The 26266-nt window shown below is 37.5% G+C and overlaps 1 protein-coding gene across 3 annotated transcripts in view; it reads left to right on the plus strand.

Annotated features, from left to right (window-relative positions):
* The window catches only part of GDPD4 (glycerophosphodiester phosphodiesterase domain containing 4), a 157529-nt gene that overhangs the window by 78732 nt on the left and 52531 nt on the right, over positions 1-26266 (plus strand). For 2 of the 3 annotated variants that reach the window (XM_043580148.1, XM_043580149.1), the window contains 2 exons: positions 21780-22001; positions 22921-23075. In XM_043580148.1, coding sequence (XP_043436083.1) covers positions 21780-22001; positions 22921-23075 — 377 coding nt within the window. The remainder of the gene's footprint in view (positions 1-21779; positions 22002-22920; positions 23076-26266) is intronic. The other variant, XM_043580150.1, reaches the window with a different exon arrangement.

Consider the following 26266-nt stretch of genomic DNA (forward strand, 5'->3'; position numbering starts at 1 on the left):
CTGGTGGTGTTCTCTGGTCCTTTCTAAGATGGATGGTTTTTTACTTCTTTTATATCTGCAGAAAGGGATTCTAATCTATTTTCAACTCCAGCTAATATTCTTATTATTGTGATTCTAAATTCTGGTTCAGACATCTTGCTTGTATCTGTGTTAGTTAAATCCCTGGATGTTGTTTCTTCATGTTCTTTCTTTTGGGGTGAATTGCTTCGTTTTCTCATTTTGAAGGGAGAAAAGGAATTAATGAGGTAGGAAAATTAAGATAAAAAATTAAGATTAAAAAATATTAAAATTAAAAACTTAAACATACACACAGACACACAGACACAAAATCTAATAAATGATGCTAGATCCTAGGTGTGTTTGGTCTGGGTATTGAAAGTGGTTTGACAGATTAGAGAAAAGGGGGGGAAAAAGGAAATCATTTGAGAATTTGAAAAAATGAATACACTGAAGTAGACTTAAATGAGATGATGGGAGTAAAATAGAATTTGAAAAAATTTACACAAAAGTAGAGAATATAGTAGGAAAAAAAATAAAGAAAAATATTTTTAATAAAAATTAATTTTTTTCTCTTTCTGTTTTTGAAAAAAGAAAAAAACAAAAAAGAAAAAAGAAAAAATGAAATCATTTGAAAACTTGAAAAAGTGAATACACTGTAGTAGACTAAAATAAAATGATGGAAGTAAACTAGAATTTGAAAAAAATTTACATAAAAGCAAAAAAAATATATATATATAGTTAAAAAAATTAAAGAAAAATATTTTTAATAGAAATTCAAAGTAAAAATGAAGTTTTTCACTTTCTGCATTCAAGAAAAAGAAAAGAAACAAAAAAGGGAAAAAGAAAAAAAACAAGGAAATTGTTTGAAAATTTGAAAAGGTGAATACACTGAAGTAGACTAAAATAGAATGATGAAAGTAAGACTGAATTTGAAAAAATTTACACAAAAGTTAAAAATATAGTAAAAAAACATTTTTAATAAATTTGAAAATAAAAATGATTTTTTTCTCTTCCTGTATTCAAGAAAAAGAATAGTGTAAAACAAAAAAAAGAAAATTGAATTGATGGACCTGCTAGCAGATTGAAATAGGGCTGAAATTACTTCTTTTTCCCCCAGAAGTCAGACTGTGTAGAGCTTTATAGTCCACAAACTAAGCAGGCGGTGATACCTGTGTTCCTGAGAGCGAGGTTGGCCCAGTTGGGTGGGGTTCAGTGCAACAGCTCCGTTCTCCACTAGATGGTGCTGCTAGCCTGCTGGGGTGGATTGTTGCAGCCCTCTTAGATGCGTATGCGCATGCGCGGGAGCAGTGAAAATTGCGTCACCCAGCTACCCAGTCTCTAGTATGGGAACTGTGTTTTCTCCAGTCAGAGCACCCATCTTCTGTTTTCAACTTTTGACCACTCCCCGCTTCCTCACTGTCCATGACCAAGCCTCAGGCAGTACCTCTCTTCCAAGTTTTGTCTCAGATGCGGCTGTTTTCCCAGGCCCCTTACTTCTGAAGGACTGCGGCTTTGACGCATTCTGCCCCTCTGCGGGAGGGTCTCACTGAGCAATGGCTGAATGCCGGCTGCACCCAGGAACGCTTATGGGACCCTGCTGCTGCCGGTGCACCGAGACTGCACCCAGGTGCCAGCCCGCCCCAGAAAAAGTTCACAAGATAGTGTAGCAGCAGGGTTTCAGGGCTTATGGAAAATCACAACACACATCTGGCACCAGGCTTCACCCTTAACGACCTGGTTCCAGCACCAGTGAATGTGGCCATTTTCTGGGGTCTGCTGGAACCAGGTGACTTCAACAGTCTCTACCAAATGCCCTTCCAGCAGTAGAACCGCTTTTCCCCATGTGGCCCCAGAACCTCCTGGACCCCTTTCTATTCCTGGAGATTCGCCCTTCTCACCAGAGAAGCCAGGTATCAAGCTGCGGAGTTGCAGACTCTGTGCTCCCCTTGTTTACAGTCTTAATGGAATTTAAACCCTCTCCTTTCTCCTTTCTCCCTTTTTAGTTTAGTCCCTGCTGCTGTTTCCAATTTTCCACTTTCTCTCCAGCTGCTTTTGGGAAGGGGTGTTTTTCCTGTATTCTCCCCTGCCCCAGTCTCCATCCTCTCTCCGTCTGCAAAGGCAGCTCCCTGCCTGCTGCCAGCTTCTCTCTCCCCAAGTTCACCTCTCCACGCCATGTACCTGCTGAATTCTGTGGTTCAGGTTGTGCAGATTGTTGTGTTAATCCTCCAACCAGTTTTCTAGGTGTGTAGGATGGTTTAGTGTTGGTCTGGCTGTATTTCATTGATGCGAGACACACAAAAAACTTCCATGCTGTTCCGCCATCTTGGTTCCTCCTAAACAATTCTAAAATTTATATGCAACCACAAAAGACCCAAAATAATCAAAGCAATCTTGAAAAAGAGAAACAAAACTGGACATATCAATCCTGAACTTCATGTTACATTACAAAGCTGCAGTCATCAAAACAGTATGATACTGGCACAGAAATAGACTCAAAGATCAATAGGACAGAATAGAAAGCCCAGAAATAAACCCACAATTATATGGTCAATTAATCTTCAACAAAGCAGGAAAGATTATCCAATGGGAAAAAGACAGTCTCTTCAACAAATGCTGTTGGAAAAACTGGTCAGCTACATGCAAAAGGATGAAACTGGACCACTTTCTTACACCATACATAAAAATGAGCTCAAAGTGGATTAAGGACCTAAATGTGAGACCTGAAACCACAAAAATCCTAGAAGTGAGAACAGGCAGTAATTTCTCTGACATTGACCATATCAACATTTTTCTAGATATGTCTACTGAGACAAGGGAAACAAAAGCAAAAATAAACTACAGGGACTACATCAAAATAAAAAGCTTCTGCACAGTGAAGGAAAAACAAAACGAAAAGGCAACCTATGGAATGGGAGAAGATATTTACAAATGGTACATCTAATATAGGGTACTATGCAAATATATAAAGAACTTCAACTCAACACCAATAATAATAATAATAATAATAATAATAATAATACAATTAAAAATGGGCAGAAGGCATGAAATACATTTCTCTAAAAAAGACAGATGGCCAACAGACACATGAAAGGATGCTTAACATCATTCATCATCAGGGAAATGCAAATCAAAACCACAATGAGGTATCACCTCACCTATCTGAATAGCTAAAATCAAAACCACACAAAAAAATGAAATCTTGCTGTTTGCAACAACATGGATGGATCTAGAGGGTATAATGCTAAGTGAGATAAGCCAGTCAGAGAAAGACAAATGCCATATTATTTCACTCATACCTGTAGAATATAAGAAACAAAATAAAAAGAGATAAACCATAAAAAGAAACTCAACTATAGAGGCCAAATAAAGTAAAATCTTGGTTTGCGAGTATAATTCATCCAGAAACATACTTGTACTCCAAAGCACTTGTATATCAAAGCTAATTTTTCCATAAAAAATAATGAATGATATAATAATGATGATTCATTCCACAACCCCAAAATGTTTGTATAAAAATGATTATAACTTCCGAGGGTCCCAGGGGAGAAGACGGTGCTCAGTGAATGGAGGGAAGCTACAGATGAATTAAACAGGATGGCAGTGTAGGAGGATGCTGGGCTCACCTCGTCCTGCTTATCGCTTAGATTCCACCCACATCAACCTAAATAACCCAGAAAACCCCCAGAAGACTAGCAGAACAGACTCTCTGCAGCCAAGCGTAGACAAGTGTACCCACGGAAGAGGGTAGGAAGGGCGGAGAGGGAGGTGCATGCTTCACAGACTGGCAGGAGGGAGCCGGGGCAGTGGAGGGGCAGCCTGCCCAGCAAGGGAGAGCCCCCGAAGTCTGGCTTGCAAAAGCAGAGGAGCCGGATTCTGTGAGTTCTGACAGCCAGTGGGACTTAACATCTGGAATGTTAAAAGTCAAGAGCTCTGCTCTTGGAGAGTGGGGAGGGCATGAGGACACCAGGAGGGAGAGTTGTTGAGCCCCAGAAGACAGACCTCAGCTCAGCAGGGGAACAAAGGCACTGGCAAGTGTCATTTCCCTCTCCCATCCCCTAGCTGAAATACCAAAGGGAACCAGTTCCTGTCACTGAACTTGCTTGCACCGACAAATGCCCAACACTGTGCTTCTATGGATCCATCCCTCCGACAGGCCTGACTCCCTCCCGGTGCTGTAGGACCCCTCCTGCAGGGGACTACCGATGGCAAAGCAAGCTAAGCCTGCCCCTTCTGCCCCTTGTGGATCCACCCTGGCTAGATAGTATCGAAGCAGCACCACAAGCCTGACAGTGTGGAAATAGCCCAGACAGGGGCCACACCACTCTACAGTGAGTCCTGCCCCTGGGAGAGGAGAAGATAAGCTACACACCAGTCCGACTGTGGCCTCAGCAGTGGGCTGGGGGCAGACATCTGGTCTGATTGCGGACCTGCCCACCAGCACAAGTTACTCTCAACAGCACAGGGGGAAGTGGCCTGCCATTTGGAGACACCGTAGGAACTACCCAAAATGACAAAACAGAAGGATTCTCCTCAAAAGAAACTCCAGGAAGTAGCAACAGCTAACAAATTGATCAAAACTGATTTCAGCAATATAACACAACAAGAATTTAGAATAATAGTCATAAAATTAATCGCTGGGTTTGAAAAAAGCATAGAGGACAACAGAGAATCTATTGCTACAGAGATCAAAGGACTAAGAAATAGTCATGAGGAACTTAAAAATGCTATAAGTGAGGTACAAAATAAATTGGAGGTGGCCATAGCACGGATTTAAGAGGCAGAGGAGAGAATAGGTGAATTATTAGAAGATAAAATTATGGAAAAAGAGGAAGCTGAGAAAAAGATAAAAAAAAATTCAGGAGTATGAGGGGAGAATTAGAGAACTAAGTAATGCAATCAAACGGAACAATATCCATATCATAGGAATTCCAGAAGAAGAAGAGATAGACAAAGGGGCTGAAGGTGTACTTGAACAAATCATAGCCAAGAACTTCCCTGATCTGGGGAAGGAAAAAGGCTTTGAAGTCCAAGAGGCACAGAGAACTCCCTTCAGACGTAACTTGAATTGATCTTCTGCACAACATATCTTAGTGAAACTGGCAAAATACAAGCATAAAGAGAAAATTCTGAAAGCAGCTAGGGATAAACAGACTCTAACTTACAAAGGTAGACACCTAAGAGTAGTAGCAGACCTATCTACTGAAACTTGGCAGGCCAGAAAGGAATGGCAGGAAATCTTCAATGTGATGAACAGAAAAATATGCAGCCAAGAATCCTTTATCCAGCACATCTGTCATTCAGAATAGAAGGAGAGATAAAGGTTTTCCCAAACAAACAAAAACTAAAGGAGTTCATCACCACTAAACCAGCCCTACAAGAGATCCTAAGGGCGATTCTGTGAGTGAAATGTTGCAAGGACCACAAAGTACCAGAGACATCACTACAAGCATGAAACCTACAGACGTCACAAACACTTTAAACCCGTATCTTTCAATAATAACACTGAATGTAAATGGACCAAATGCTCCAACCAAAAGACATAGGATATCAGAATGGATAAAAAAACAAGACCCATCTATTTTCTGTCTACAAAAGACTCATGTTAGACCAGAGAACACCTTCAGATTGAAAGTGAGGGGATGGAGAACTATCTATCATGCTACTAGAACTCAAAAGAAAGGCTGGAGTAGCCATACTTATATCAGACAAACTAGACTTTAAATTAAAGTCTGTAACAAGAGATGAAGAAGGGCATTATATAATCATTACAGGGTCTATCCATCAGGAAGAGCTAACAATTATAAATGTCTATGTGCCAAATATGGGAACCCCCAAATATATAAAACAAGTAATCACAAACATAAGCAACCTTATTGATAAGAATGTGGTAATTGCAGGGGACTTTAACACCCCACTCACAGCAATGGATAGATCATCTAGACACACGGTCAATAAAGAAACAAGGGCCCTGAATGATACATTGGATCAGATGGACTTGACAGATATATTTAGAACTCTGCATCCCAAAGCAACAGAATATACTTCTTCTCAAGTGCACATGGAACAATCTCCAAGATAGATCACATACTGGGTCACAAAACAGCCCTTCATAAGAATGAAAGAATTGAGATCATACCATGCACACTTTCAGACCACAATGCTGTGAAACTTGAAATCAACCACAGGAAAAAGCCTGGAAAACCTCCAAAAGCATGGATCAATGAATGGATCCATCTACTAAAGAATGAATGGATCAATCAGGCAATTAGAGAAGAAATTAAAATATATATGGAAACAAACGAAAATGAAAATACAGCAATCCAAACACTTTGGGATGCAGCGAAGGCAGTCCTGAGAGGAAAATACATTGCAATCCAGGCCTATCTCAAGAAACATGAAAAATCCCAAACACAAAATCTAACAGCACACTTAAAGGAAATAGAAGCAGAACAATAAAGCACCCCAAGCCCAGTTTAAGAAGAGAAATAAGGGGCGCCTGGGTGGCGCAGTCGGTTGAGCGTCCGACTTCAGCCAGGTCACGATCTCACGGTCCGTGAGTTCGAGCCCCATGTCAGGCTCTGGGCTGATGGCTCAGAGCCTGGAGCCTGTTTCCGATTCTGTGTCTCCCTCTCTCTCTGCCCCTCCCCCGTTCATGCTCTGTCTCTCTCTGTCCCAAAAATAAATAAACGTTGAAAAAAAAAAAATTTAAAAGGACCTTTCCAAAAAAAAAAAAAAGAAGAGAAATAATAAAGATCAGAGCAGAAATAAACAATATAGAGTCTAAAAAAACTGTAGAGCAGATCAATGAAACCAAGAGTTGGTTTTTTGAAAAGATAAACAAAATTGATAAACCTCTAGCCAGGCGTCTCAAAAAGAAAAGGGAGATGAACCAAATAGATGAAATCATGAATGAAAATGGAATTATTGCAACCAATCCCTCAGAAATACAAGCAATTATCAGGGAATACTATGAAAAATTATAGGCCAAAAAGCTGGACAACCTGGAAGAAATGGACAAATTCCTAAGCACCCATACACTTCCAAAACTCAAACAGGAAGAAATAGAAAACTTGAACAGACCCTTAACCAGTGAAGAAATTGAATCAGTTATCAAAAATCTCCCAACAAATAAGAGTCTAGGACCAGATGGCTTCCCTGGGGAATTCTACCACACATTTAAAACAGAGATATTACCTATCCTTCTCAAGCTGTTCTAAAAAATAGAAAGGGAAGGAAAACTTCCAGAGTCATTCTATGAAGCCAGCATTACTTTGATTCTCAAACCATACAGAGACCCAGTGAAAAAAAGAGAACTACAGGCCAATATCCCTGATGAATATGGATGCAAAAATTCTCAACAAGATACTAGCAAATGGAATTCTACAGAATATAAAAAGAATTATTCACCATGATCAAATGGGATCCATTCCTGGGCTGCAGGGCTGGTTCAACATTCACAAATCAATCAATGTGATACATCACATTAATAAAAGAAAAGATAAGAACCATATGATCCTGTCAATCGATGCAGAAAAAGCATTTGACAAAATTCAGCATCCTTAATAAGAACCCTTGAGAAAGTCGGGATAGAAGGAATATACTTAAACACCATAAAATCCATTTATGAAAAGCCCACAGCTAATATCATCCTCAATGGGGGAAAACTGAGAGCTTTCCACCTGAGATCAGGAACAAGACAGGGATGTCCACTCACCGCTGTTGTTTAACATAGTGTTGGAAGTGCTAGCATCAGCAATCAGACAACAGAAGGAAATCAAAGGCATCAAAATTGGCAGAGATGAAGTCAAGCTTTCACTTTTTGCAGATGACATGATACTCTACACGGAAAACCCGACAGACTCCACCAAAAGTCTGCTAGAACTGATACATGAATTCAGCAAAGTCGCAGGATACAAAATTAATGTACAGAAATCAGTTACATTCTTATACACTAATAATGAAGCAACAGAAAGACAAAGAAACTAATCCCATTCATAATTGCACCAAGAAGCATAAAATATCTAGGAATAAACCTAACGAAGGATGTAAAAGATCTGTATGCTGAAAATTATAGAAAGCTTATGAAGGAAATTGAAGGAGATACAAAAAAAATGGAAAAACATTCCATGCTCATGGATTGGAAGAATAAATATTGTCAAAATGTCAATACTACCCAAAGCAATCTACACATTCAATGCAATCCCAATCAAAATTGCACCAGCATTCTTCTCGAAGCTAGAACAAGCAATCTTAAAATTTGTATGGAACCACAAAAGACCCCGAATAGCCAAAGTAATTTTGAAGAAGAAGACCAAAGCAGGAGGCATCACAATCCCAGACTTTAGCCTCTACTACAAAGCTGTAATCATCAAGACAGCATGGTATTGGGGCAAAAACAGACACATAGACCAATGGAATAGAATAGAGACTCCAGAATTGGACCCACAAATGTATGGCCAACTAATCTTTGATAAAGCAGGAAAGAATATCCAACGGAAAAAAGACAGTGTCTTTAACAAATGGTGCTGGGAGAACTGGATAGCAACATGCAGAAGAAGGAAAAAAGACCACTTTCTTACACCATTCACAAAAATAAACTCAAAATGGATGAAGGACCTGAATGTGAGATAGGAAACCATCAAAACCCTAGAGGAGAAAGCAGGAAACAAACCTCTCTGACCTCAGCCGCAGCAATTTCTTACTTGACACCTCTCCAAAGGCGAGGGAATTAAAAGAAAAAATGAACTATTGGGACCTCATGAAGATAAAAAGCTTCTGCACTGCAAAGAAAACAGCAAAACTAAAAGGCAACCAATGGAATAGGAAAATATATTTGCAAATGACATATTGGACAAAGGGCTAGTATCCAAAATCTGTAAAGAACTCACCAAACTCCACACCGAAGAAACAAATAATCCTGTGAAGAAATGGGCAGAAGACATGAATAGACACTTCTCTAAAGAAGACATCCAGATGGCCAACAGGCACATGAAAAAATGCTCAATGTCACTCCACATCAGGGAAATACAGATCAAAACCACACTGAGATACCACCTCACGCCAGTCAGAGTGGCTAAAATGAACAAACCAGGAGACTATAGATGCTGGAGAGGATGTGGAGAAATGGGAACCCTCTTGCACTGTTAGTGGGAATGCAAATTGGTGCACCCACTCTGGAAAATAGTGTGAAGGATCCTCAAAAACTTAAAAATACATCTACCCTATGACCCAGAAATAGCACTGCTAGGAATTTACCCAAGGGATACAGGAGTGCTAATGCATAGGGGCACTTGTACCCCAGTGTTTATGGCAGCACTTCCAACAGTAGCCAAATTATGTAAAGAGCCTAAATGTCCATCAACTAATGAATGGATAAAGAAATTGTGGTTTATATACACAATGGAATACTACTTGGCAATGAGAAAGAATGAAATCTGGCCTTTTGTAGCAACGTGGATGGAACTGGAGAGTGTTATGCTAAGTGAAATAAGTCATACAGAGAAAGACAGATACCATATGTTTTCACTCTTATGTGGATCCTGAGAAACTTAACAGAAGACCATGGGGGAGGGGAAGGGGAAAAAAAAGTTAGAGAGGGAGGGAGGCACACCATAAGAGGCTCTTAAAAACTGAGAGTAAACTGAGGGTTGACAGGGGGTGGGAGGGAGGGGAAAGTGGGTGGTGGGCATTGAGGAGGGCACTTGTTGGGATGAGCACTGGGTGTTGTATGGAAACCAATCTGACAATAAATTTCATATTAAAAATGATTATAATACTGTAATATAATACAAAACAATAAATAAAATATAAAATGTATAAAAAAATAAATTAGTCTCCACTTATCTTTGAAAACCTTCATGGCTGGTGTGAGGGAGGCAAAAGAGGAGGGTTATTGTGTAGGACAATTTTCACTATCATTGATGGAATCACTGCTATTGGCTCAATGTAATTTTTTTGTTTTCATGCAACTTTAGCAAGGAACCTATCCAATGATCTAGAATGAAGCAAAGCATTCCTAAGCTTACTTTTGTATGGAAAAGCAAAGTACTGTCCATAGGTGCTTTAGTGACAAAAAAGTACCCTAGTGCTAGTTGTGGGTACCTTCCAGTGTTCTGAAATATCACTGATCTCTGCCAAACACTGAGGCTGAGCATGGTAGACAATCACCCACAATCCCACAGTGAAAGAGAAAGAACCATTGGCTCAGTTGTAATCATGTGATGTCTGGTGTCATGTGCTACTTGTATTACAAGACATTGCTCATTTATCAAGTTAAAATTCATTAGAAATGTTCACTCATCTTGCAGAACACTGACAGAACAAGTTACTCAAAAAAACCCCAAGGTTTTACTGTAGATGGTTACCAGAAGGGAGGTTAGTTGGGGAGTGGGTGAAATATGTGAAAGGGAATATGAATACGTTTATCGTGATGAGCACTGAGTAATATATAGAATTGTTGAATCACAATATTGTACGTCTGAAACTGACATAACACTATGTTAACTCTATTGGAATAAAATTTAAAAATAGTGCTCAGGTGATGGAAGCATACATATTTATGATTATTTTGTGTTCCTCATGTATTGACCCCTTTATCATTAGATAGTGTTATTTTCTGCCTCTTGTTAACATTTTTGGCTTGAAGTCTATTTTGTCTGATAGAAATATGGCTATACATGCTTTCTTTTGTTTATTTACTTGGAATATCATCTTCTGCCCCATCACTTTGAACCTGTTTGTGTCTTTAGAGCTGAAATGAGTCTTCCTAAAGGCAGCATATGTTCTTTTTTTATTCATCCAGCCTCTCTTTGTCTTAATTGTGTTTTAATTGGTGACTTCAATCCATTTACTTTTAAGGTGATTACTGATAGGTAAGGACTTACATTTTATCTTTTTTTTCTGATTATTTTGTATCTCCATTATTTCTTTTTTCTTGTGTTTCTGTCTACCTTTTAAGGTTGGTGGTTTTCCATAATGGTTTGCTGGGTTTCACCTTTAAAAAGTTTTTTTTTAATGTTTATTTATTTTTGAGACAGTGTGCATGGGGGAGGAGCAGAGAGGGAGAGGAACAGAGGATCCAAACCAGGCTCCATGCTGACAGCAGTGAGCCCAGTGTGGGGCTTGAACTCACAAACCATGAGATCATGACCTGAGCAGAAGTTGGTTGCTCAGCTGACTGAGCCACCCAGGAGCCCCATGGGTTTCACTTTTTTTTTGGTGTTTTGTGTCTCTGCTCTAGGTTTATGTTTTGTGGTTATTATGAAGTTTTCATAAAATGTTAGATAAAATACTCCTTTTTCTGCTGATAGCAATTTATTTTTGTCTATATAGATTCTATACTTTTACTCTTCCCCTTTCATATTTTTGCTGTCAGAAACGATCTCCTTTTATGTTGTGAGTTTGTTACCAAATTGTAGTAGTTATAGTTATTTTTAATGCTCTTTTTCTTTAACCTTTGTGCTATAATTGTTTAACATCATATTCTAAAATACAGTTAGTGTTCTGATTCTGCCTTTGTATCACCTTACTCAGAGTTTTTGTGTACATGTGTCATTTCAGGTAGACAAGCTCCTTTCAGCATTTTTTGTAAGGTAGGTCTAGTGGTGGTAAACTCCACTAGCTTTTGTTTGTCTGGGAAAGTCTTTATTTCTCCTTCATATCTGAAGGATAACTTTGTTGGATAAAGTATTTTGGACCGGCAGTTTTCAATCTTTCAGTACCCTGAATATGTCATTCTACTCTCTTCTGGCCTAGAAATCTGCTCATAGTCTAATAGGGGTTCCTTTGTAGGCTACTTTAAAAAAACTCTTGGCAGCCTCTCACATTTCCTTATTATTGACTTTTGACAGCTTTATTATAATGTGTCTTGGAGAAGGTCTTTGCATTGAGATAATAAGGTGATGTATTGGCTCCATGGACTTTTGTGTCCCAACTCTTTCAACAGGTTTGAGAAGTTCTCCACTGTTCGTTCTTTCTTTCTTTCTTTCTTTCTTTCTTTCTTTCTTTCTTTCTTTCTTTCTTTCTTTCTTTCTCTTTCTTAGTTTTTCATTTTTGAGAGAGACAGAGCACAAGCAGGGGAGGGGTAAAGAGAGAGGGAGACAGAATCTGAAGCAGACTCCAGATGACCTGAGACGAAGTCGATGCTTCAATGACTGAGCCACCTGGGCACCCCTCCCCTGTTACTTCTTTTTTTTTTTTCTTAATTTTTTAAAATTTATTTTTGAGAGAGAGAGAGACCGAGCACAAGCAGGGGAGGGGCAGAGAGAGAGAGGGAGACACAGAATCCAGAGAGGGAGAAGCAGGCTACAGGCTCTAGCTGTCAGCACAGAGCTTGACACGGGGTTTGAACTCCTGAACCACGAGATCATGATCTGAGCCGAAGTTGGATGCTTAACCAACTGAGCCACCCAGGCACCCCTCCACTGTGATTTCTTTAAATAAACTCTCTGCCCCTTTCTCTTCTGGTATACCCATTATTCTTATTTTGGCTCTTCTAAGGGAGTCTGATAGTTCTCATAGGGTTTCTTCACTTTTTAAAAGTCTTAGCTGTCTCTTTCCTACCTGAATCATTTCAAGATTCCTGTTTTTCAGCTTGCTTATTTCTTCCATTTGATTTGCTCTATTTCTAATGTTTTCTAATACATTCTTCATCTCATTTATTAAGTTCTTCAGCTCCAGAAATTGTTTGGTTCTTTAAAAATATTCCCAAATGTTTTTAAAAACATAGCTCTAAGAAACCCTAGATAAAATAGGGTATCTCAAAGGAAATTAGATAATATTTTGAACTGAATGAAAATAGAACGTATTGAAACTGGTAGAATTCAACTAAAGTTATGCTTAGAGGAAAACCCCCTTGGGATTATCTGCTTATATTAGGAATGAAGAGTCTCAAATCAGTAATCTAAGCTTCCTGTTTAAGACACTAGAAAAATAACAGTGAATTAAACCAAAAATAAGAATAAGAAAAGAAGTAATAAATAGCATAAACCAGTGGAATGGAAACAGAGAAATAGAAAATGTCAGTGAAAGAAACTTATTCTTTGAAGAGATCAACAAAACTGATAAGCTTCTAACTAAGTGACCAGGACAAAAAGAAGACACAAATTTCAAGTATTAGAGATAAAGGTTTATCCATTCAGATCTTCCAGACATTAAAGAAGATAATAATGAAATACTGGTAATAGTGGAGCTGGCTCATATTAGTTCCTAAGAGCCAATTATTAAATTTCAGAATTTTTGGAACCAATTGTTATATCAGTTATGAAATTAGGCATGGTTATAGTATTTAACCAACAAAAACTTGACAAGCACTACAGTCAGATCTCTTTATTTCTCAAGAGCTCCTTGTTAAGCATTTAGCAGCACATCATTGTCTATGAACAGCTGTGCTTATAAACATGAAAATTTAGGTGAAATGGAACAATTGTTTGAAATACACAAGCTACCCAAACTCACTCAGGAAGAAATATGTAACCTAAATAGTCCTATTTAAGACTATTTAAGACTATTTAAGTCCTATTTAAGACTATCTATTCAAGAAACTGAATTTGTAGTTTAAAAACATCCCACAGGAAACCAGTTTGTAGATGTGTTCACTGGTGAATTCTACCAAATGCACAAGAAACAAATAATACCAATTCTAAATTCTCTTCCATAAAATAAAAAAATAATAATCTCCAGTACATTTTTATGAGGCCAGAATTTCTCTTATAACAAATCTATAAAAAGGCATTTTCAAGAAATCTCAAGACTGATAAAACCTCATGAATACAGATATAAAAATCATTAAGAAAATGTTAATCTGAATCTAGCAATATGTAAAAATGATAATATACTGTGATCAAAGAGGTATCATGCTGACAATGCATGGTTTATAGTTGAAAATCAATTAATTTAACCATGTTAACACACAAAGAAGAAAATGTATAATCTCAATTCATGAAGAAAAATCATTTCATAAATTTAACTTCAATTCTTGATAAAAACTCTCAGAGAACTAAAAATATAAAGGAACTACCTTTACTTGATAAAGATAATTCTGTAATATACCTAACATCATACTTATTGGTGAAAGAATGAACTTATTGTCCTTAAGACTTGGAAAAAAGAAGAATGTCTCACCACTCCTATTCAACATCATATTGTAAATCCTAGCCAGTGCAATAAGGGAAGAAGGCATACAGACTGGAAAAGAAGAAATAAAACTATTTCTCTTTGCAGGGGACATTGTCCGTGTAAAAAATCCCAAGGAATCTACAAAAAATATTCAAGAACTAATAGGTGAATTTAGTATGGACACAAGAAACAAGGTCAATATTTAAAGAAACACAAAACAAAACAAAAAACCCTGAATCTAATCAGAGAGGACTTCTCATTTCAGCTACAACACATAAAGAGCTTGGAAGTGCTAACTCCCATCCTTAAAAGAGAGAGAGAGAGAGAGAGAGAGAGAGAGAGAGAGAGAGAGAGAGAAAATGCAAAACAAATTGGAAATCAGTGCCTTTTTTAGATCCATAAAAGAATTGAAATCACAGGGCAAACCATCACTCTGGACAGAGCCACTCAATCTAGAGAGAAAGGTGAGTACAGAGAATCACAGCCAAGATCAGTTTACTAGAAGCAGAAGCCACTGGGGCCAAGAACTGGTAGGAACAGTTTAAGTTATTGGTAATTTTGATTAATGCTGGAGGCTGAGTGTGGATTAGCTTGAGAATTAAAAACTCTTGGGGACCCAGTTTTATATAGACTCCCATTTTGCCTCCAAGGACTCCCCTCAGGTTTTCATAGTGAGGACTGGGGAAAAAACTTCTGTTTTGGGTAGAAGGAGGAGAAAAGTAACTTTTTTGAAATAACATCCTGAGTGTTCTCCATTGCAAAGCCCTAGTCTTCAGGGAGAACTACTATTCCAGAACCTTATCTAACATGTGGGAAGGGCAGTTAGTCAACTCCAGTTCACTCTAATCTTCCTGTCTCATGTAAGGGTAGAGAAAAAAAAAGACTAGGAAATGCTTCTGGAACTTACACTCAGTAAAAGCCAAGATTTAATCATAAGATTGTAGAATGCTTCCTTTTCCCAACACCTTATCACCACATGAATAGGGCTTCAATATAATAATAGTGGCTTACAACTGAGAGGGCTGCAAAACATACTTTGTCTAAGAAGGAGCTCTTAAGGAATCCAAAGACAATAGGAGAGGAAACAAAACAAAACACAGAAACTGAATCCTCTAGTTCCTATAGCTATATAAAAACATAATTATCTCAGTCCCTCATATCCATGACATCATGTCCAGTTTCTTTTTTATTTTATTTTATTTTATTTTTTTTGAGACAGAGAGAGACAGAGGATGAACAGGGGAGGGGCAGAGAGAGAGGGAGACACAGAATCGGAAATGGGCTCCAGTCTCTGAGCTGTCAGCGCAGAGCCCGACACGGGGCTCGAACTCACGGACCGTGAGATCATGACCTGAGCCGAAGTTGGAGCTTAACCGACTGAGCCACCCAGGCGCCCCTCATGTCCAGTTTCCAACAAAAAAATTTTAATATACTAAGACAAGATAAAGCACAATATGAAGAGACAAAAAAAAAGTCCCCAGATATAACACGGATTTTGGAATTATCAGAGAATTTTAAATAACTATGATTAATATGCTAATAGATCTAATGGAAAAAGTAGGCTATGTTAATAGCTATGTTAATAGCTTTAATGAAAAAAGTAGACAACATGCAAGAAAAGATAAGTAATGTAAGCAGAGAGATGAAAATTCTAAGAATTGAAAGCCTAGAAATAAAAAATATTTAAAAAAAATTTTTTTTTTCAATGTTTATTTATTTTTGGGACAGAGAGAGACAGAGCATGAATGGGCGAGGGGCAGAGAGAGAGGGAGACACAGAATCGGAAACAGGCTCCAGGCTCTGAGCCATCAGCCCAGAGCCCGACGCGGGGCTCGAACTCACGGACCGCAAGATCGTGACCTGGCTGAAGTCGGATGCTCAACCGACTGCGCCACCCAGGCGCCCCAATAAAAAATATTTAAGTGAAATGAAGAATGCCTTTGATGAGCTTATCAGTAGCGTGGACACAGATGAAGAAAGAATCAGTAATCTTGAAGATACATCATCAGAAACTTCCCAAACTGAAACACAAAGAGATAACTGAAAAAGAATACAATAGCCAAGATTTAGGGGGGACATTATCAGTAGATTGGACACAGATAAAGAAAGAATCAGTAATCTTGAAGATACATCACCAGAAACTTCCCAAACTGAAACACAAAGAGATAACTGAAAAGAACACAATAGCCAAGAATTATGGGGAAAATTACAAAAGGTATTAACATACGTGTAATAGGAATACCAAATGGAGAAGAAAAAATATTTGAAGTAATAATGGTTGAAAATCTTCCATAATTAGTGACAGACATCAAACCACAGATCCAAAAATCTGAGAGAATACCAGATAGGATAAATACCAAAAAATAGTCATAGTTTTTAAAGCTATTTTAAGTTGCAGTGACTATTCAATAAGGAAATGCTTTAGCCCAACCAAAAAGTAAACATGGTTACTAGTATAAATTCATAGTCCACAGAGGGAAGACACTGTACAAAACCATGTTAGAGAACCTCAAAGGGCCCTTTGGTGCAAAGTTCCAATTCATTTCTCACTTTATAGTTTTTCCAGGATTATGTTGGTTACAGGTGGGGAAAGAACTGGTCATACTTCTGATGTCATAGAATAGTTACCTTATTATTGTTTGATATTGCAGCCAATTTATCCCTACTGTAATGAATTGTGTCATGAAGATTTTGGGGAAGTATCCATTGGAAGTTAACTGGTGTGGGGCACCTGAGTGGCTCAGTCTGTTAAGTGTCTGACTCTTGGTTCAGCTCAGATCATGATCTCCTGGTTCATGAGTTCAAGCCCCGTGCTGGGCTTCATGTTGATAGTGTGGAGCCTGCTTGGGATTCTCAATCTCTCTCTCTCCCTCTCCCTCTCTCCCTGCCCCTCCCCTGCTCATGCTCTAAACAAACATTTAAAAAATTTTTGAAAAAAAGGTTAACTGGTGCTACAAGGTAGCCACCATGAATCTGGCAACCTGATTAGTTGTAGTGTTTCTTTTCAGAATTGGGGGCCAAATTTTGTGCATTAATGGTGGAATTCCTAAACCCCGTAGATTGGTCTTTGTTCTTTATAAAAGGCCCTTGTCTAAGCGTTTTAGTCAGAGCATTTTGTTTAGTATAATGATCTGCTAAAGTATTTCTTCTAATGTCTCTTTACTGTGGACCTCTACCTTTAGGACAGCAATTTATTTGGGAAGCTTCAAGGCACCCAGTAGTTTGTGTATTTGTTATTCATGTTTAATACAGATAACTAAAAAGGTAAAAAAACTTCTCACATGCCCTAGAGAAGGCCCTAATTTTGGCCACTCAAGCCAATTTGATAACTGGTAATAGATTTGGGATTTTGTGAGAGAATCTGGAAAAATCAGTTTATTATGAAGAATGTGCATAATCCATTTATTATTATCTTTTTTAATTGTTAAGATAAAACCTGTCAGTAAACAATATTAGATCAAGATTTGGTATAGGAGCACACAAAAGGTTTGTTCCAAGCATGGAAAGTTCTCAAATTACAGAAATTAGGAGATTCTCCTTTGGTAGGATAATACAGTTGCTGTATGAAGAGTGTTATATTGGTGAATGGCAATACAAGAAAATAAAATGACTATTTCATAATTAATTAACTGACATAAAACATTGGGTATTTTTGGTTAACAAAAGAGATTGTATGGAATGTGTTTCCATAAAATAGAAAGATGAAACTAGTATAGCATCTGAAGATTCTTAGACTAATTTGACCAGGACTGCATTTTCTTCTGAAGCAAAGATAAAAAACCTTGATACTGGATCAATGGGCATTAATAGGCAATGAGTCTTTGTTATTACAGCTTATTAATACTTTTAGACCATGGCCTCCCCTTCTGTGTACTTTCAAAAGGAAATGTTTATTATGATCTAGAAGATCAGCAAAGATGATTGTTGAAGAAATATTTTGAGATTACTGAAGGTTTTTTTGGTTTCCATGTTTTGTGAAAATGGTTCCAAAATGTTTGATTAAGTCTAATCATACAGAGAGGTCTGTTTCAAAACAGTCTGTTGTATATACGCTACAACATCCACTTAATTCCAGAAATTATTTAATTGTCCTTAGTGTTTGGCCTTGGATAATTTGTATCTCTCATTAGATATGTCCTTCCTCAGCCAGTATATCATGGTCTAGATCAAGTGTTGGCAAACTATGGTTTGTTGTACAAATCCAGCCACTGGCTATTTTTGTACAGACTGTGAGCTCATAAGAGTTGTTTTTACATTTCTGAATGGTTGAACAAAGTCAAAAGAAAAATGTTTCATGACCTGTAAAAATGATATAAAACTCAAATTTCAGGGTCCGTAAAGTGTTTTATTTGGAACACAGCCATGCTTATTCATTATGAATTGTCTTTTGCTGTTTTTGCACTATAGAAGCAGAGTTGAGTAGTTGTGACAGAGACTGTATGACCCACAAAGTAAAAAATACTTAGTGTCTGGCCCTTCACAGAATAAGTTTGCTGAACCCTGGATAATGAAATGTTACTTTGTAGATTTAAAATTTTTTTCTTTTATTTTTTTAATTTTAAGTTTATTTTATTTCATTTTTGAAAGAGACAGGCATGACTAAGGGAGGGACATAGAGAGAGGGAGAGAGAGAATCGCAGGCAGGCTCTGTGCTGCCAGCCCAGAGCCTGAAGCAGGGCTTGAACTTACAAAATTACGAGATCATGACTTGAGCTGAAATCGAGTCAGTGAGCCACCCAGGTGCCCCTAAAAGAATTTTTTTAGAAGCTTCATGAATATGTAGTTGATCTTGCAATTTCAATTATGTCTTATTGCATATCCCTATGATCTTGGTTTAACACTTGAGAAAAGTAGGATGGGGCTTCAGTAAATGTCTAAGGCATAATTTTCCAGGTAAATTGTTGATTGTTCCCTGGTGAAGGCAATACATATTGATTGTCTTCATCAGCTAAAACAGGAAAGAAAGTAGAGATAGGGCCAAAGAGATTGTATTTGCATTAGGCAGTACTAGAAAATGAAGTATATAACTCTTTGGCTAATAGCTTACAGATGTGGGACAAATCTGTATCTTCTACCATCTCAGTTTTGGGTTTTCTTTTTTTAAACAGGTAAAACAGACATTTTGCTTGGACTAAAGCAAGGGATAATTAATCCTTATTTTATTAAATCTGTTATAGTTGGTTTAGATCTTCCTTAGCTTCAGCATTAAGAGGATTTTAGGCAACAGTGTCAAAAGAGTCAATATGAACCCTTACTGGTTTGACTCTCAATTATTCTGTCATTTCCCCTCATGGGGTTCTAGTTCTGTGCCCCGTTATTTGCTTGTTTTGGAGTCAATATACTAATGTCCATGCTATAATTTGATAATGTGCAGTAGAATTTTCTGCAACTCCTGAAAATATTTTGTCTGCAGTATATTTCTTCTGGTGGGTCTTTTTGCACAGTAGATTCCTAATGATGAAATTTATAGGAAAGTGCCATAGGGAAGGAAGAGTTCTGACAAAAGTAACAGTTATAGGTTGGGACATGGAAAAGGATTTAAGATGGTTAGAAATTCCCACTACTTGAATAGTTTTGGTACTTTGAGCAGTCTGATTTTCCATGGTAGTGGTATTAATAGTAAAGGTAGTGGCACCAGTATCAACAAGAAGCTATATTGTTCATCTATATTTATATATAGTTATCTTCAGAATCACATGTTGGGTAGTAGTGTTTCCCTTTAAGTGGTATCATTGGGCAGATTTTGGATAATTGTTCCATTTCTTACCAATAGGGTACATTGGATTCTCCTACTTGTAATTTCTCTAAGCATAAGCATAGAGAATGAGGACATTTTTAGTGTTGTTTTTATGTGGAGAACCACAAGTTTGTTTTCATTTCTAGCTTGTTGTTTTCTAGGGCTTTAAAAAAAAAAGTTCAACAACTTGTTGGAGATAGTCTAAACTGGTTTTGTCCCGTTCCAGTTTATTTTTCTAAGTCTCCTATTTTATGTACCAAAAAAAAAGAGGCTCAATTTGCTTCTGCTGTTAGACCTACCCCAAATTACTATTTAAAGCTTACTGGAATCCTGTTTTAAACCCTATTGTTTAATATTTATTTTTTAAAATTTTTTTGTTCAATTTATCCTTAAAGAAAAGGCTTTATGAATGTCCTTCCATAGAGTATTTCTTATTCTTTTTGCTCATTCAGGGACATTTTAAAAATTATGCACAGCTGATTTATTTCAGTTCTGTCTTGGTGTTTCTCTTTCTGCTCTTTTAACAGTTTTCCCCACATGAAGGTCTAACAATTAAGTGAAATCAGTTGTTCTGTATCTGGAAGAATCTACCAAACTCTTGAATTCTGAGGCAAATTTTTTATTTTCCTGAGGATTAAGAAGACCCTTAATAATAGACCTCAACTGAGGTCTAGACCATGATTTATTTCAACTTCTATGATCTGGCTTCTGTTCTAGTTTGATGATACTGTGCAATATGATGATTCTTTGCTGAAAAGAGGGAGGTCAGGGGAAGGGGAAGAAATAGAAATCTAGAGTGAGAATGAGAATGAGGATAAAGTCGTGTAGAAAAAGATATTACTTGAGTCTTGAGAAAAGGACCCATGTCCTGTTTCCTTCTTAGAGATAGCCTTTTATCACTGACTTCACCCACAAATTATCTAAAATAAATGACTATAAAAGTAGCCATTTTTAAATTTAATATAGCTAATAGATGTATGGACTGAGGTATAAAATGAAATTCTTTGAAAAATATTGCAAAGAATATATGACAATTCCTGCCATAAGGAAGGTACACTCCAGTAGGAGCAGTAGAGAGTGAGGGAACTAATGTGAATTTTGCACGTTTCTATGTACTAGACATGCTTATAGAACCTGTAAATATTTTATCATATTTAATATTCAAAATAATCCTGAGAAATACATAGGTTACCTCTCCACATCCCCATTTTATAGTTTGGGCAATGAAAACTTTGAGAATTTAAATGGCTTTACCACAGTTACACAGAAAGAAGCATATGAAGTCAAAATTTGAATCTGGCCTAAGACATAAATAGAAGGCAAAATGAAATGTACAACTGAGGCATAAAAATGAGTTTTTGGAATTTAATACCATCAAAGTCTTTTTAGCTCAGGAATATTTAAGGAAGGCTTCATGAAGGGGGTAGCGTTTAAGCTGGGCTTTGTAGGTTTAGGATAAGATTTAACAGGTGGATACGGCAAGGAAAACCAATGAGTGATAGAGCTGGGATTGAATCCAATTTAATCTTAAGCCAAACCCTGTTTTTCCATTACACATAACTAGAACAGTGAGAGCAAATGTGGGAAGCCAGTGTGACTTTTATAAAAAGAGATTGTATTACTTCAAGTTATAGAAAAAAATCTGAAAAGGAAGGTCAGGACAAAAATATTAAGGACTTTCCATGCAAATACGACATGTTCTACAGCGTAGAAGAAATCATTCCAAATACCATAATTACCTATTAAGATTACATTCAATTTCTCTCCTTGGCAACTGTTATTTCAGGACCAGTATTTCAGAGGATCTGGTGGGTTGGATGACAATGGAGCAACGTGGGGATAGGCCTGGGTGTGGGGCTATCTAGCAGGAGAATTGGAAATTGCTTTTGATAGGAGCCAATATATTCTCTGATGTATTTGTTTTTAGTTTAAACCATTTTACCACATGAAACCCCTATCAAGGGCTGATCGTGAAAAAGCAGAAAATCAGAGGATTCCAAAACTAACTGACTTATTGGAACTTGCACAGAAGGAAAAAAAATTTGTGATATTTGATCTTAATACCCCTCCACGAAAACATCCTCTCAGACACACGTATATTCGCCATGTAGTAAGAGTGATCCTTGCCTCTAAAATTGAGCAACATCTGGTATGTCTGTCTCATTATTTATGGTAGAGGTTGGGAGGTGGGTAGCATGTCCCAGGAGCATAGCAATTGAACCTGACCTAGCTTGTAGATCTTCCCTGGGATGTCTAAATAATTTTGCTATCTGTAGAAATAGAGATTGTTGCTTATGTAGCTACACGTGGCAATCTAAGAATGACCCAGTTAAATTTATCTCAGTGGGGAAAAACACAGAAGCTGTTTGCTACTCCAGACCAAATGAAAAAACAGCACTCTGTTAAAAAAAAGTATGTGTGTAATGACTATACATTGTAACCTGCACCATCACTAGCATAGAACTATTAGAAGGGGCCTGGATAGCACTAAGGCTTTGAGGATTTGACTTTAATTAATGGTACAGAAGAAAGAGCTGGTTCTTATTTGAGCAGAGATTTGTTCATCATGTTTTTCAGAAGCAACTCTCTGCACTTCGGCAATCATTCCAAATCTCTTAAGTTATTAAAATATGGTAGAGTGCTGAGTGAAACAAATGTGTGTCTTCTTGCAAATGGAACTATTTCCACAGATGAGTCATAATAGTATTCCCCATTGACAGGAAATGACCCCTCTCAAAGATGATTTTTAGCATCATCAGCTGGAGGAAATAGGATTCCTACCTTTCATCTGCACCTACCAACTCCTCATCCACTTTGGCTAGTGTGGGGCTATCTGAACACAATGGGCCCTTGACTCAGGATATTAACTTTAAGAAATCTCACTCCAGAACAACCCTGGTGAAAGTCCCATCATAAGAGTTCATTGGATGGTATTAGGCCACGTTGACTCTTTCACCAAGGGCTAGAATCTCTCTCTACTCTCTATAGACTGTTACCAGTGCTGGAATGAGGCTCTTTGTACCTAGAGAGCTGATTATCCACTAAAGACTTCCTTTTTCTCCTTACAGATTTTTTGGTTGCCAAGTTTTGATAGGCAGTATGTCCAAAGCAGAGCTCCTGGTTTTCAGCAAGTGGGCCAGTTATTTTCCATTGAACGTCTTACAAAAGAAAATATCAGTAGAATAAATGTTGACTACAAGAGGTTGTTCTACAAAGGATTGAAGTAAGTGTTTGACCATGTCTTTCTTGGCATGTATTGCCTTGCATAAAATCTGCATTACCACCAGACTACTTTAATTAGCATCTCCTCATATCAGGATTTCTTTGTGTGGCTCTTTTTGAATCCCCTATTTTCCCCTTCTTACCCTTCTCACCCTGTCTTCCTCCTTCCCTCTGCTAGCAAACATTTGTGTAGACTGTGTCCCTGTCTGTGGAACATAGTCGTCAGCCTCTGCTTTACCTCCAGTCTGTTATCATTCAACACACTTTTTTGTGTGCTTGGTGTTTTTGTTCTTATATAAGTCAGAAATCAGAAAGTTGTTTATTTCCTTCAGCCATTACTAGAAGCATTGCAGTACCTCATAAGTAGCTTTGTGGTTCAGATAGCCAGATTTCTTATGAGATAATTAAGAACATGCCTAAATAAATAAAAAATAAAAACAAGTTAAAACAGCCAAGCAAAAGAAGAAACTAAAATTATTGTCTATATTTATAACTATGTAATTAGCAACAGCTTTTCAGAATTAAAAGCACCAGGGGATAAAATGGCAACTTTTTCCAAACTTAACTGTTATTAATCACTGCTTAATTTAATCCATAGTTCCTTTCTCTTAGATTTAAAAGTAATTTTTTTCAGATGATTGTAAATGCTTCAAAGCCAATGTTTTCCTTGGAGATATATATATATATATATCTAAAATCTCATTGGACTTAATAAAAATTACCCTTAGATACCTTTCTGCATCTCAAGCCATGAGCTAGGCTGTTGGATTTACGTCTGTTCTTATTCTCACTTCTCTCACCCCTCTGGCCATGGGATGGTTGATCATAAAATGTATCTTTTTCCTTTTAGCAGTGGAAAATTATATTTGTTTTACCTCTATTTCCCAATCAGAGGATTTCTCTTTTCTGAACTTCTATTTTGAGTATATTTCCCTTTCCTTTTACTTTTTTCAAATAGAAAATGGATCTGTGGTGATGTTCTTCTCTTCTACTCATAATTTTTTTTTTGAGAGAGAGAGAGAAAGAGACTGAGCAGGGGAGGGGCACAGGGAGAGGGAGAGAGATTATCTTTTTTAAAAATTTAATTTATTTTTTTTAAATTACATTCAAGTTAGTTATCATATAGTGCCAAGAGTGATTTCAGGAGTAGATTCCTTAATGCCCCTTACCCATTTAGCCCATCCCCCCTTCTACAACCCTTCCAGTAACACTCTGTTTGTTCTCCATATTTAAGAGTCTCTTATGTTTTGTCCCCCTCCCTGTTTTTTTATTATTTTTGCTTTCCTTCCCTTATGTTCATCTGTTTTGTATCTTAAATTCCTCATATGAGTGAAGTCATATGATATTTGTCTTTCTCTGACTAATTTCGCTTAGCATAATACTCTCCAGTTCCATCCACTTAGTTGTGAATGGCAAGATTCATTCTTTTTGATTTCCGAGTAAAACCTCCATTGTATATATATACACCACATTTCCTTTATCCATTCATCCATCAATGGACATTTGGGCTCTTTCCATACTTCGGCTATTGTTGATAGCGCTGCTATGAACATGGGGGTGCATGTGCCCCTTCGAAACAGCACACCTGTATCCCTTGGATAGATGCCCAGTAGTGCAATTGCTGGGTCATAGGGTACTTCTATTTTTAATTTTTGAGGAACCTCCATACTGTTTTCCGGAGTGGCTGCACCAGCTTGCATTCCCATCAATGATGCAAAAGAGATCCTCTGCCTCTGCATCGTCACCAACATCTGTTGTTGCCTGAGTTGTTAATGTTAGATATTCTGACAGGTGTGAGGTGGTATCTCATTGTGGTTTTTATTTGTATTTCCCTGATGATGAGTGATGTGGAACATTTTCTCATGTGTGAGTTGGCCATCTGGATGTCTTCTTTGGAGAAGTGTCTATTCATGTCTTTGGCCCATTTCTTCACTGGATTCTTTGTTTTTTGGGGGTTGAGTTTGATAAGTTCTTATAGATTTTGGATACTAACCCTTTATCTGATATGTTGTTTGCAAATATTTTCTCCCATTCCATTGGTTGCCTTTAAGTTTTGCTGATTGTTCCTTTCGCTATGTAGAAGCTTTTTATTTTGATGAAGTCCCAATAGTTCATTTTTGCTTTTGTTTCCCTTGCCTCTGGAGACGTGTTGAGTAAGAAGTTGCTGTGGCCAAGGTCAGAGAGGTTTTTGCCTGTTTCTCCTCAAGGATTTCGATGGCTTCCTGTCTTACATATAGGTCTTTGGTCCATTTTGAGTTTATTTTTGTGTATGGTGTAAGAAAGTGGTCCGGGTTCATTTTTCTACATGTCGCTGTCCAGTTTTCCCAGCACCACTTGCTGAAGAGACTGTCTTTACTTCATTGGATATTCTTTCCTGCTTTGTCAAAGATTAGTTGCCCATACATTTGTGGGTCCATTTCTGGGTTCTGTATTCTGTTCTGTTGATCTGAGTGTCTGTTTTTGTGACAGTACCATACTATCTTGATGAGTACAGCTTTGTAATACAATTTGAAGTACGGGATTGTGATGCCTCCTGCTTTGGTTTTCTTTTTCAACATTTCTTTGGCTATTCAGGGTCTTTTCTGGTTCCATACAAATTTTAGAATTGTTTGTTCTAGATCTGTGAAGAATGCTGGTGTTATTTTGATAGGTATTGCATTGAGTATGTAGATTGCATTTGAGTATGTAGATTGACATTTTAGCAATATTTGTTCTTCCTATCCAGGGGCATGGAATCTTTTTCCATTTTTTGTGTCTTCAATTTCTTTCATAAGCTTTCTGTAGTTTTCAGCATATAGATTTTTCACCTCTTTGGTTAGATTTATTCCTAGGTATTTTATGGGTTTTGGTGCAATTGTCAGTGGGATCGATTCCTTGATTTCTCTTTCTGTTGCTTCATTATTGGTGTATAGGAATGCAACAGATTTCTGTGCATTTGTTTTATATCCTGCAACTTTGCTGAATTCATCAATCAGTTCTAGCAGTTTTTTGGTAGAATCTTTTGGGTTTTCCATAGAGCGTATCGTGTCATCTGCAAAGAGTGAAAGGTTGACCTCTCCTGGCTGATTTGGATGCCTTTTATTTCTTTGTGTTTTCTGATTGCTGAGGCTAAGACTTCCAATACTATGTTGAATAACAGTGGCAAGAGTGGACATCCCTGTCTTGTTCCTTACCTTAGGAGGAAAGCTCTCA

The sequence above is a fragment of the Prionailurus bengalensis genome, chromosome D1, assembly GCF_016509475.1.
Source record: "Prionailurus bengalensis isolate Pbe53 chromosome D1, Fcat_Pben_1.1_paternal_pri, whole genome shotgun sequence".
NCBI classification, from domain to species: Eukaryota; Metazoa; Chordata; class Mammalia; order Carnivora; family Felidae; genus Prionailurus; species Prionailurus bengalensis.